Consider the following 13474-nt stretch of genomic DNA (forward strand, 5'->3'; position numbering starts at 1 on the left):
TGGTATAAGAGGTCTTTTTCTTTGGTATTTGTAGGATGGTTTGAGGGATTCTTCAAAATAGTTTTTGGGTTTAATGCAGTACTTGATACCTGCACTAAAAATTAAGGTTATTTATGGTAGAGAATAACCAGAACTTGATGCTAATTTATTTCTAAGACTTACCATAAATTTACTTGTAACTTTCACAAAGGTACCAATACTGAACTGCAATTTTATTCTTTAACTTATGTGCTATAGTCTCAAAATTGTGGGTGATTTTTAAACCAGTGGTAGTCTGCACACTCACCAGAAGGTTCTGTGCTAAATTTAGTTTCATGATCAGCAAGTAAAATTCACATGTTCTTTATTTAGTCCATATAATACACCATTTTTAGAATTTTAAAATTAGATAAAAGAGCATAATAAATGGCAGGTGTATGAAGGTTGTTCTTCATAAACAAGGTCAGAACAAAATCTGAATTACAAAATGTTAAAAAATATGTAGGTACATTTGAACTTAACATTCTACTAAAACAAAGTTACAGATATTGTCTAATGAAAAATAATTGTGCCACTTACCTATTTTTGCTGTTTCTAGGAACTTTTTATTCTGTACATAGGACCATTCTGTACAAAATATGAAGTCTACATTTTTATTACTTATTACCATAAAACAAAGTACAATGTATGTACAATATTAAAATAAAGCCATACTAAAGCCACACTAAAAAGACACTTGTAATATTACTTTTGACATTTCTGATGTACAGATGTAATTTTTGAGAACATGGAAAGGTGTCAAACACAGAACTTTATGAAGAAGAACAGCCACCAAAATTCTACTTTATTTTTACTTTTTATTTTGGATGTAGTAGTTTTAGAGTAGTTTAGTACATGACTATACAAAATATATAAATGATGGTAACAAACAAGCCAAACAATCAGTGCTGATAATTTTTGGAATACTGTCTAGGCAAATGTTCTATGGCCCAAAACCTCAAATGTGAATTTCTGACAAACTTTAATTAAAAAAAAAAAATTGTATCCCCTCCCCTTTTTTTTGGTGAATGTTTATCTTCAGTAAAGAACAGAAATAAAATCTAGACAGTAAAAGATGTTCTTATATGTTGAGCGTTACACAATCAAACATTGATATACAATTTTTTTTCCTAGGGTAAAATAGGAGTACTTCTTTCCAGAAACCTCTTGCACAAACATATTGAACACCCAAAATCAAATTATTTGATAATTTACCAGCTAAAGATGGAAGTTCAAACAATGGTATATCAAAATACATAGACATTGCTTTATACAATTAAAAAAGCACCCTTTTTCCCTCAAAAGGAGAAGGCATCTTTAAACGGTTTTAATATAGTTTATCATAATGGTAAAGCATATTCTCTTTCAAGTTTAACAGGAAGTGTTTTCACACACAGTGGACTTTTCCACTTGAAGCTTTAGGTGGTCTTTCAATTTAGTTTTTTTTTTTTAAGCAATAATTCCCACCCACTAAAATGACTTTTTCCAATAGACAATGTAATAAATATTGGACATTGTATTTTCAATGCAACCAACAGACAGCAGGCACTACATCTGCACAATGTTACAATGAATGTCTGCTTTGCACAATATTTTTATGGATGCAGGAGACCTTTTTTTTTAAAAAATAAAAAACTATTTTTAAAGAAGCCACATTTTTATCTGTTTATGCATCAAGACATTAAACATTAAAGTTATATTATGTTACTGCCAGAGACAAAAGAAACTAGTCACCCATTTAGAATAGCAGAACACATCTCAAACAGCTCTTAAGCAGGATAAGTAAGTCAAAATACTGGCCACCCTGAGAGAAATCAAATATTGAAGACAAAGCACTATATGTTTAAAGAGTTTTTCCTCCCGTGCTTTTCCATCTACAACAAAAAGCTCATTACATGCAAGTAATCTCGTGGAATATATAGCAGCATTTGAAGATCATCAGCAACTCAGATGCATTTTCATTTTACCTGTGAGGTGTATTTGTAATATATGTGCTCTTTACAACACACAAAAATATATTCACGTAAAACTACGGTCACTGTTGATTTATCAGCTCTTAAACTCACATCTTTTACCTGTTTTTACTTTATAATACAAGCTATTGGTGTTGTGTTTCACTGAAAGGCAACAATGTTTGTCTGTCTGAGAAGACTAATGCAACTTAAATGACATCATGGTATCTGCCACAGAATATTGAACTCTTAGAGCCCAAGAAAAAATGCTGAGTATTAAAAGCTCAGATAAGGGAGAAACAGTGTTTTACTAAACTGAAAACAAGGAATGAAAATCAAAATATAAATATTTTTATATTCAATTTATTCCCAGTCAAGGTAGATAAATTTTCATTTTAGGAAACAAATTCTTCTACCAATTGACTTTTGGAATACTGGTGCTGTATTACATACTAAAGACTGGAAAATATGGCTTTAAATACATGTAAAGTACTAGGACATGGTATATATATGTCTTTATCCTAAGTAAAGGAACAATTTACAGAACTCTTAGAAAGCAACCATGATTGAGGATTGTCATGAAGTTACCATTTTGTAAGCTGTGTTTTATAATAGGAAAGTAAAGAACTGTATATTTTCAAAACTGCTGGTATATTACAAGACAATAGTAATGTGGAAACAATTTCAAAGTTGAGAAGTCTTAGAAAAACATGTAATACTTAAATCCGAAAGAATTTTGCTTTTGAAAACAGTGTTATCATAGTACCAACTATCAGTCATTCAAATGACTGCAATTTTGGTGGAAATAACTTACAGAATGTTATTCTCAAGTACTACTATAAAACTATGCATGTTACCAACTGGTACTTTGACAACACCACCAGAAAAACGTGGCCACCTAATACTAGTCAACCCATGGTTCTGCGTATGGAATCAAGTAATTTACCATTGTTTGAACTGCTAATCTTGAGCTGCATACTGTATTAAGTTATTGCCTACAGAACTGGGTTGAAGAAAGCTTTGACTTTTGTGTAACTGATTGGTATGGCACAAAAAAGTAAGTTCTCTACTGTAGAACCAAGTCCAGAAAAGTTTTCCTCCAAAATAATATTTCACTGTAATAGTCTAATGCCCATCGTGTGATATTAGCTCATCAGCTCTGCAATGGGATTCCAAGGCTTTCATGGTGTAGATATCCTGAGGCAGTTCTGACTTGCGTCGCATAAGAGGACGATCCTTTTTCTGATCTCTCTGTGCCTGAAATCAAAATGCAAAACAGTTGGCCAAAAAAGTTATTTGCCAAATACAAAGTAATACTCAAGAATCTTTGCTCATGCTCCTATGTACATTCTCTTTAGGAAGAGGATTAAAATTTGCATTGAAAATGTTTGCCATATTTCCTTCCTGCCCCAACTATCCATATATTATTTTCAGTCGAGACTATTTTGTTAAGTAAAAAGAGAAGATCAAATATTGCTTTATAACAAGTCCATCTAAAACATTTTCAGCTTTATTAGTAAAATCTTATCCCCCCAAATTATTGTCTTTGCTTCTATATGATGCAGTTGCTGATCTACCTTCTCCATACCATTTGTTATGTCTTCTCCCTAAGGTAAACAGTCCTAATCTTTTTTAATGAGAGTTTTTCCACCCTTCTAATCATTTTCATCGCACATTTCTGAACCTTTGCTAATTCTGATACGTCCTTTTAAAGAATGGGTGGCACAACTGAATACAGTATTTCAGATAAGGGAATATCTTTGATTTATAGAACAGCATAATAAGATATTTTCTATCCCATTCCTTATGCACCCTAATATTTGTTTGCTTTTTTGACCATTGCGGCATATTGAACAGAGGTCCTCATTCAGCTGTCCTCAAAAATGCTGTATTTTTCTTGAGTTGTTACAGCTAACCAGAATCCAGTAAGGTGTGAGAATAGTTAAAATCCTATGTGCACTTTACATTTGTCAACATTGAATTACATCTGCCACTGTGTTGCTCATTCACCTAAGTTAAGTCTGTGCTGAAGCTTCTCCCAGTCTTATTTAACTCAAACAACTGTCATCTGCAAATTTTGCCACCTCAGTCACTGCTCACCCCTTTCCCCCAAATTAACAAATCTAATGACCACCACCAGACCTAACCCAGAGCCTCAGGCAGTTTGCTGTTAACCTTTTGTCATAATGAAAATTGACCATTTATTCTTACTCTATTTTTTTTTGTCTCAGAGTTTGATCCATGACAGTACTTTGCCTCTCAAACTACTTAGTTTTTTCAATAGTTTCTTGGTAGGTACTTTGTCAAAGCCAAAATAAATTACGTTAACTGGGTCTTGTTCATCGACTACTGTATTGGCCTGTTCAGAGAATTCTAATAGATTAGACAACCATGATTTCATTTGCAGAACCCAACTCTCCAGCCCAACAGCCACTTCCTCCTCTCCTGCTATCATGCTGTGGAGTCTTTCTGGCAGAAATCTTGTGACTCTGCTTTCTCCACTATAAAATTTTCCTTCTCATTCAGTTCTACCACCTTCCTAGCTAAAAAACTACTTCTCCAAATTAACTGAAACCCATGCCTGTAATCCCAGCCACCTTTTTACCACCTTTGACTCACTCCTCAAACGTTCCCATTTCTCCTACCTCCACCTCTCTCTCCTCATAGAATGGATCTCACCAATTTCTTCCAAGAAAAAATTGACAAAATACAATGTGACCTTTTCCCCTCCCTTATCTTGCTTTCTCTTCCCCCTTTCACTCTTACGACTCTCTCCTTTCTCACAGACAGATTTTCTCATCTACTCTTCCCTCTCTAACTCTTTCATTTGACTAAGTGAACCCATATCTCCTGATTTTCTTTGCATTCACTTATTCCCTCCCTTACTCTTCTCCTTTCCTTCTTTCCCCCACAAACCCACACTCCTACCTCTTTTCTCGACCACTGTGGACATCACTATCATTCTGCCTGTCACTCAAGCCCATAACCTAGGCATCACCTTTGACTCGGACCTCTTTAGGTTTTCACATCCAAGCTACGTCTAAATCTGGCAGATTCTTTCTGCAGAACATCTCTAAGACACGGCCTTTCCTATCCATCCACACAGCTAAAACTGTCTTCCAGGCTCTCCTCATCTTTCATCTCGATTATGGCAACATTCTTTTCTCTGGCCTTGACAAATGCAACCTTGCCCTACTTATATCCATTCAGAATGCTGCTGCAAATATAACTTTCTTCTCTTTGCATCTCTACACTAGCTCCCCCTTCTCTATCACATCAAACATAAGCTATTTGTTTTCACTTTCAAGGCTTTTCATGGCGTATCCCCATCCTAACTACCATCTTGCATTCACTATTGACAAGTCAACGTCTACCTCCAGTTGGTCCATGCCAGCCTTCATTGCCCACTTATTACATCTTTAAATAAGCACCTTCATGCTTTCTCCCATGCTGCCCCTCATGCTTGTGAAGAGCTCCCTGTGAACATCTGCAAAGCCATTTTGTTTTCCTTCAAAATCTCTCCTTTGCCATGATGCCCATGAAAAGCTTGACAACAGTTAAGTTGCTGGTGTGCTGATACCACTGCTTGTCATACTGAGCAATAGGGTCTCCTTGTACTCCTCTGTCCACTTCTATCTGCTGTCTCTTGTTTTATACTTAAGATTGTAAACTCTTTGGGTCAGGGATTGTGTTTTCTTCTGTGTTTGTATAGCACTTAGCACAATGGGGTCCTGGTCCATGACTAGGCTTCCTAGGCGCTACAATAATACAAATAGTAAATAAAATAATAGATCTAATTATGATAATTTGTTTTGTAATTTGGTTTTTAATTATTTCAACCAATTTATCAGATATAGAAGAAAGATTTACTGGACTATAAATTCCCTGGGTCACCCATCACCTTTTTAAAAGAAGCATATTTGCTGCCTCCTAATCCTCTGATATGGTATGTGGTTTTAATGCGACTATAGAATACTGTAAGCAGTACTTCATTCTTAAAAGTTTCTTCTGAACTCCTGGACCTATACCATCTTGTCCTAGTGACTTGCTTTATAATTTATAAATTTGTTTCAGTACCTCTTCTTTTGACATCTCAGTCTTTGATTGCATCTCATCTTTATTAATGAAAAACATCCACTGTGGTGAAGACTGATGCAAAGAAATAGTTTAGTTTCTCTGAAACATCTTTATCCTTAATTGCTTCCTTTACCTGCTGGTCAACCAGCAGACCCACTGATTCTCTTGCAGACTTTCTGCTTCTGATATAATACTGTCCTAATTTCCTTCTCACATATTTCCTGCCATAATTCATACTCCTTTCTATTGGCTTCAGTAGGGTTTGATTTCTGCTTTTTGAAGGACACCTATTTAGCTCAAATAACCTCATGAATCTTAGCCATGCTGGTTTACTTCTTGCCATCTGCTCCTCTCTCTGGTTAGGAATATGCATGCACCCTGAGACAGTTACTGTATCTTTAAGTACCCTTCATACTAAATCTAACAATTTTAACTTCTTTCATTTTTGAGGTTAGGGACCTTTTGACTACTTTTATTTTTTAACCTCCCTCCTCCCCGCCCCCACTTTCTAAAGTTAAATGTCATCATGCTACGTTGGTAGTATGGGTTTGAAGTCTAAGGGGTTACAGTTCCTCTCCCACTATTTTTCCTTTCCCAAGGATGCTACACTTAATTATATTGCTCTTTGGGGGCAGGGATTGTCCTTTGATTCTTTTTGTACAGCGTCTAACACAGTGGCCTCTTGGTCTAAGATTAGGGCTACTAGGCACTACAGTAATACAAATAATAAGAAGATATATTTTGAACACTACTACTTAATGTTTTATGCATATGCTTACTTTTGAACCAACTCCTATGAATTACTTAGGACTAAGTTGAATATCGCTTCTCCTCTTCTGAGCTCTAGAACTTGCTGTTTGTTTAAAGTTTATTTAGATTGTAATCTCTTCAAGACAAGGACCATCTCATACCATGTATCTGTATAGTTACTAGCCCAAAGGGACCCACCAGTTTATATATGAGTACTTGAAGTCCCCCAATTATTACCCTTTATTAGACTTTGTTGCTTCTGATCTCATCACATTCTATATACTATATTCCTTTTTCTGATCTGGAGGCTAGCAATATAACCCTACTAAAATATTTGTATTCTTAAGATTTGGGGTTTGTAGCTATATAAATACTACAATGCAGTTCCCTCAAAACCAAATCTGTCCCCAGATTCTGTGGACTCTTTTGGCTCTAATGGTACTTCCCCCACCTCTTTAACCTGATTTATATTTCTTCTATAGTTTAAAATCAGGTATGACAGTTTCCTATTAATTTTCTGTCATTCCACCATGTTTCAGGGAGGCATTTTATGTTAAGGCCCTTTTCTACTGCCAGGCATTCTATTTCATGTATTTTGCTTTAAAGCTTCTTGCCGTTGTATATAGGCATTTATAGTAATTATTGATCATATGCCTATTTTTTATTAAAATCCTTAGTCTGACCCCTTGTTGATTTAACAGAATTTACCTGTGATCTCAATCTGTCCCTGCTCTAGGTTGATTGATCTTCTCTGCCCTAATCTTTGCTAGATACAGAGATACATTTGTATTACTGATATTCCTAACAGATGTCTGTTAGACTGCAGTGCTCCGTGTCATCTGTCAGCTTTCCCTCAGCTCCTAGTTTAAACAATTCTCCCAAACTTTATTCATTTTGTGTGCCAGAGGTCTGGTTTTACTTTAGTTAAGTTGGAGCCTATCTCCCTCCACTTCCCTGCCCCTTTTTTAAATAGGCACTCAACCTGCCCCAGTGCCTGAAATTCTCCTCTTTAAATCCTTGTTTTATCCATTACTCCCAAGGGACTTCTGCACCAAAAAATTAAAAATTATGTGCACAATATTGTAAATTTCTGCAAATTTTGTCAATAAATAAATGTGGCTCCAGCATGGCAATGGGGAGCACAGGCCACTGGCTGCACTGAGGTGGGAGATCACTCTGAAGCCCCCACCTCCCCCAGTACAGGGACTCGGCAGTGAGGCTGCACTTGACACAGTGCAAGGGCTGGGTCTGCCCCAGAAACACTCCAGGGCCCTGCTCCTCTGTGCCAGGTACACCAGGTGTGGCTGGGCAGGCTCAGCCCAGCAGGATCCAGGTGTGGGGTGAGAGATTTTTGTGTGGGGCAATCTGGGTGTGGGGAGTTCAGTGGAAGATCTGAATGCAGAGGGGCTCGTTGGGGGGTTCTGGATGCAGGGGCAATGGGACTCTGCAGGGGATCCAGGTGATGGTGGTTGGGCTCAGCGGAGGGGTATGGGTGTGGGGAGATGGGGGTCTCAGTGTGGAGGGTCTGGGTGCTGAGGCTTGATGGGGTGGGGGTCCAGTGCAGCTGGTTGGGGCTCAGTGGGGTGGTGGGCTTGTTGGAGGGGTCCGGGTGTGGGGGGTAGGGCTTTTCAGGATGAGGGTTCAATGGGCCTGCTTAACAGGGGAGCCCCAGCTGCTGCCGAGGGGATGCCATATGCCGGGCTCCTGCTTTCCACCGCAATTCCCCTACCTCCTTTTCTTCTCCATTACCCTCCCCTCATTCCCACATTCCCCCCCATCCCTATTCCACCCCCTTCCCCCCCCCACTGCCTCTTCCCCTACCCCACCCCACCATGGGCACTCACTGATCCCAGGAAAGGCTCCCAGCACATAAAAGGGGAGTACAACTGGCACTAGGACTCAGGAGGCTGCATTCAGTTGCAGAGTCAGTGGTGCCTGAGGAAGCCTCCGAGCTGCGTAGATCTGCATTTGCAGAAATTGGGGCGGGATGGGGCAGTGGCTCATAACCCCATGTGCCTCCCCCATGCCTCACCTCCCCCCCAAAACTGTACATGGTCTCAACCTCCGCCCCTTGTTCGGGGCAGGATATCTGAGCCCAGGGGGAAGGGGAGGGAAAGAGAAGAGCGCCTGTTTTCTGCAGGCATGCAGTCCCGCAGAATCCCCCCAGGACTAATCCATATATGGAGACTGAAGTTCCCCTGGCTTCACGCATGGAAAGGGAATCATTTCAGAGAAAGCTATCACAGAAACTCTAGACCTAAAGCTTTCTTCTTAGCAATCTAAATTTAGCTTCCAAGACCTCCCTAGGTTACTGGTACTAATATGTACCATAACCACAGACTGCTCCCCAGCACTCCCTAGAAGCCTGTCTACATCTCTTAGGACTTTTGTCACCTTCACATCCCATAAGAAAGTCACTGAACAGATCTCTCAGTTGCCACATACACATCTCTCTATATTTCAATAGATCAAATACTCTACTATCACAGCCTGTCTTGAACTTCCAAATGTGAAGAATGATGCTCCTCCTCTATGTCAGTCAGAAAATAATTCCCAACTAGGTTGCCTTCCATCATGAGATCTTCTGAGTCCCAGTCCAGGGGCGTAACCCCAAGACCATCCCAGTCTATTCTAAACTCCAATGAGAAGGCAACTATTTTAAAATCATTACAGTAGTAACAGTTATTCTATTGCACCAATATATACACCATATAAATTGTTACAAAGTACATATATAGCCCCCATCACCACAGTAGGGGTTCGTCCCAAATATTTAAACATAGAGAAACAAATGTTCCTTCCTTCCTATCCTGCAGGAGCAATAGCTCCATTAGTTTACAGGATTTTGTGTGTGTTAGAACGAGGGGGTGTATTAGAAAGAGTGTATGTGTGTGTATAAATGGAAAAAAAAAAGTGAGTTTGCATTTAGTTCTGAAAGTGTGGAGGTCTGGTTTTCTCTCTCAGCATAACAGGAAAAAACAAAAACAAAAAACAAAACAGCCAAATGAAAGTTGTCCTAGGCTTTGAATAAATAACTAAAAATGTATTCTATACCACCAGAGTTTGGAGCAAGAAAAGAAAATGCCTGATGTTAACAGTTTTAATCCTTTTTTCCTTTACTTGCCTTTACACATAAGGAATGAAAATTAAATAATTCAATGAATCATTCTGTATCAGTGATTACTTTTCACATTTTCACTTCTATAGCTTCCTTGTCTAGTTAGTATCTCCCAGTGATAAACTTTTATATTTTACTAATTAAAAAAAAGAAAATCTGTTAAGTCTCTCTTTAAGAAAGCTGTTCCGACACTAACTAATAAATACCTTTCTTCTGCTTTACAACACCTCCTCCCTGGCTCTGTTACCCAGATTCACTCCCCAGCCTTCATCTTCTCTCCATGGCTCACTAGTCCTATTGATTTGACTGCTTTCCTGGTTCTCAAAAAAGCACTTGGCAGCCATCAACTCAATTGCCTCTATGCCACACTCCAACTCTTCTCAGACATGTTAAAGGTCTATAGCAATAGTCCAAGTTGGCAGACGTGGTAAGATTAATCAGATCAGGCCTCCCCTCTGGTAAGCCATAGGAGCTTTGTCAGATGGAGAAGTGTCTTCTGTAGCTGACTGACCATCACTTGCCTGGCAACTTTGCCTGCAACCCCCCACATCCTGTACCTAAAAGGGGGCAGGAGAGAAGCATAAAAGCAGCTACCATTACCCACCCCTCTCCAGCTCTGTTGCCCAGCCTAGTTCCAAGGTTCTGATCCTCAGCGTGCCTTCACAGTTTTATTGCCTCTCTCCACATCCTGAATTCAATTCCACACCTAAGAGTTTTGTTTACTCTGTTACGAAGAAATAATAATAATAAAAAAGTTTGACTTCTGGTGTTTTTTTTTTTTTTTTCCAGAGCATAACAGATCTCCAATCCTGCCTGGGGTTTCTAGGTGCAACCAGAATGAAAATAATCATGGAACCCTGCTCCATAGTGCAGAGGGGATTGAGGCATCCCCCTGCCTAGCCCTGTCTTTGACATGCCTGCCTACACAATGGAAAAACAACTTTTCTGCTGTGTGTAATGCCTTACACATGCCTATGAAGGGGGGTCATAAGATTTACAGCACAGCAAGCCTAGTTCCTTGAAGGCTGTTTGAATTAGCTTGCCTGGTGGAAGTCCTATGAAACTGAACGCACTAAGGCTCATGTCTCCTCACGACGTTTCCTAGCAGGCTCAAATATACACTATACACAAGAGGTGACCCCACAAAATCAGATCCATCCACCCTCACCAGTAGGTTCAACAAAATCTCACAGCCAACTGAAAGATGTAAAAGAATTAGCACAGGCAATATATTTTCATCTATTGGTAGGGTATCACAACTAGAGCAATTTCTATCCCATATCCACATCTATAGACAGACTCAGGAATCAAGAAACTGCCAGTTACCCTGAAACAATTTTCTGCAAAAATGTGAAATGGGACACAAGTAGATAATTAGCCAGATTGCCAACATCAGAGTTGGCAACAGCAGCAAAAGATTATACTTATCCTCAGTGATATGAACAAATTTAAGGGAGTGTATTTTATAGAAGGATAACACAAGTACTTTGGTAATGACTAAGTCTGACTATATTTCTTACAACCTCTCCTTCATGCAAAAAAGTTGAGGTATACAGAAAAGAACTTGACACACCCTAGCCATCCTTATACTCATTGTCCGCACTCGGACATGAACAGAAATAATGTTTTTGTAGAAAAAAATCACAAAACATACAGTTGAAAGCAGGCATTACAGTTAGCATTTTTATTTCTGGCTACTATTGTATTTTTTGTTTTAAAGTAGCATCGTTGACAACATTGATTAGTGTACGATACCATGGTTAAAATATTATGAAAATACTACTGAAGATGATTTCTAGGGTTAATGGGTACTGCTGTTTTTAGAAAAGGTAACTGCTCTCTTTAGTTTGACTGGTTACTATTTACAAATTTGTAAATTAAGTTTGTAGAGAACAAGTTTAATTTTTTCATATGGTTTTACCTGACACGCCTCCTCTTTCACTGTCTTTTTCAGCATCTGTAAATCTTCAATTAAAGGCCCATCTGTTTCCATTGCAACAGGACTGTTCAGCACACTGGTGTCACTATATGTTGGGTACTAATAAAATGCAAATTGTTAAAATAGAATCATTGTTAGCAATGATAACTGGCTATTAAGAGTAAATCAGAGCATTTCATTGACAAGACTTTTAATTTTAGACTAGCTTCTGTATAATTTATTTTAATGCATCAAGAATTAAATTAATTATGCTCCCAGAACTGAAGTATGATGGAAAAATAAAAACTGAGTCTCCATTACTTTGGTTCTGGCAGAAATATAATATTTAAATATACAATTAAAGTAAAAGGAGCAAAATTATACCAGGAACATGTATGACTCTGAGTTTTAAAGATGGAAGAATAAAATTCTAAATTGCCAATGCTCAATCTCTATTCTGCTAAATATTTAATATAAATTGTATTAGAGACACTATCAAACGTTTTCTGATCGATATAACAGAAATATGTACTGGTTTTGGTTGCAGGAGCAAGTTTGTATTTGTAAAGACAAAACCCAATAGTCAAAAAGACCACGTTTTCCTATAATATGGTTTCACAATACAATGAAAAGTGTAAGTACTTCTCTTTTAGAAATATAAAACAGGAACATACAGTACCTTTGCTGAATAAAAAAGACCTGTCAAATTAAACTTTACAGAACCTAAACTAACATAGAGCACTAGTTTGTAGAGATCCTGATAATTACAATTTTTATCTTCGATCAAATGATCTATTAGTACTGTTAAGACCAACAAAGAAAAAATTGCTGTGTGTCACATACATATAGACCATTTAAAAACCCATTAAGATTTTTCCACAATTATTTTAGTAACTGAATGTAATGGTAACTTAATAGACGTATCTGATTTCACACACAATACAAAGCAGAAAAATGAAGAAAATTAAGTACAAAAAGTTAATTATTTTAAGTCACTATAATTCAAATACCTTACACTTTTTTATTTTTACATAAGGTGCAGAATTAGAAATACCTTTCAACAATAAGTATAAATTAAAAAATTAGGAATATAAAAACAAATACTAGAAGGTAGATAACTAGATATAAATTCTGAAAGAAATTTTGGTCATCTGTCAAAAAAAGCACGAAGAGCATGCACAGATATGCTGTATATAGATTCTTCATGTGGCTGAGGGCTTAAGTGTCAAAATTAATTTGTGTTTTTAAATTTAACTTGCTGGTTATATTAATTTTGTCAAACAAACAAACTATGTAAAGTATTGTATACATAGGTTATGCTAATCAGTTTTAGAAAACGTACAGAGTTACACAGAATGATTTTTGAACAATAGAAAAAGGTTCACATTTGTACAATTACATTATTTTACTATATCAGTCTGAATAAGTCACAGTAGTTTTTTTAGCAAGGCACAACTGTTTATCATTTGCGAGAATAAGTATGAACATATTTTGAACAAGCATGCACTCTTCATTCAACACTTTTGTAACAGTGCCTTTTTAGTAAGGTTAAAATTACTGGCAAAGATTAATCAAATTTGTCTAATGGCACTAATCAAAAAGTAGACTCAAAAATGTAACTGTTTATCTAAACAGAGTACG

General features: G+C 37.4%; 1 protein-coding gene across 4 annotated transcripts in view; it reads right to left on the reverse strand.

Annotated features, from left to right (window-relative positions):
• Window positions 1-822: 822 nt before the first annotated feature.
• The window catches only part of PPP2R5C (protein phosphatase 2 regulatory subunit B'gamma), a 182818-nt gene continuing 170166 nt past the window's right edge, over window positions 823-13474 (reverse strand). For all 4 annotated transcript variants that reach the window (XM_034767954.1, XM_034767955.1, XM_034767957.1 and 1 more), the window contains 2 exons: window positions 11837-11953; window positions 823-3227 (listed from right to left, as the gene is read on the reverse strand). In XM_034767954.1, coding sequence (XP_034623845.1) covers window positions 3096-3227; window positions 11837-11953 — 249 coding nt within the window. In that variant the 3' untranslated portion in view covers window positions 823-3095. The remainder of the gene's footprint in view (window positions 3228-11836; window positions 11954-13474) is intronic.

Source organism: Trachemys scripta, chromosome 4 (genome assembly GCF_013100865.1).
Source record: "Trachemys scripta elegans isolate TJP31775 chromosome 4, CAS_Tse_1.0, whole genome shotgun sequence".
NCBI classification, from domain to species: domain Eukaryota; kingdom Metazoa; phylum Chordata; order Testudines; family Emydidae; genus Trachemys; species Trachemys scripta.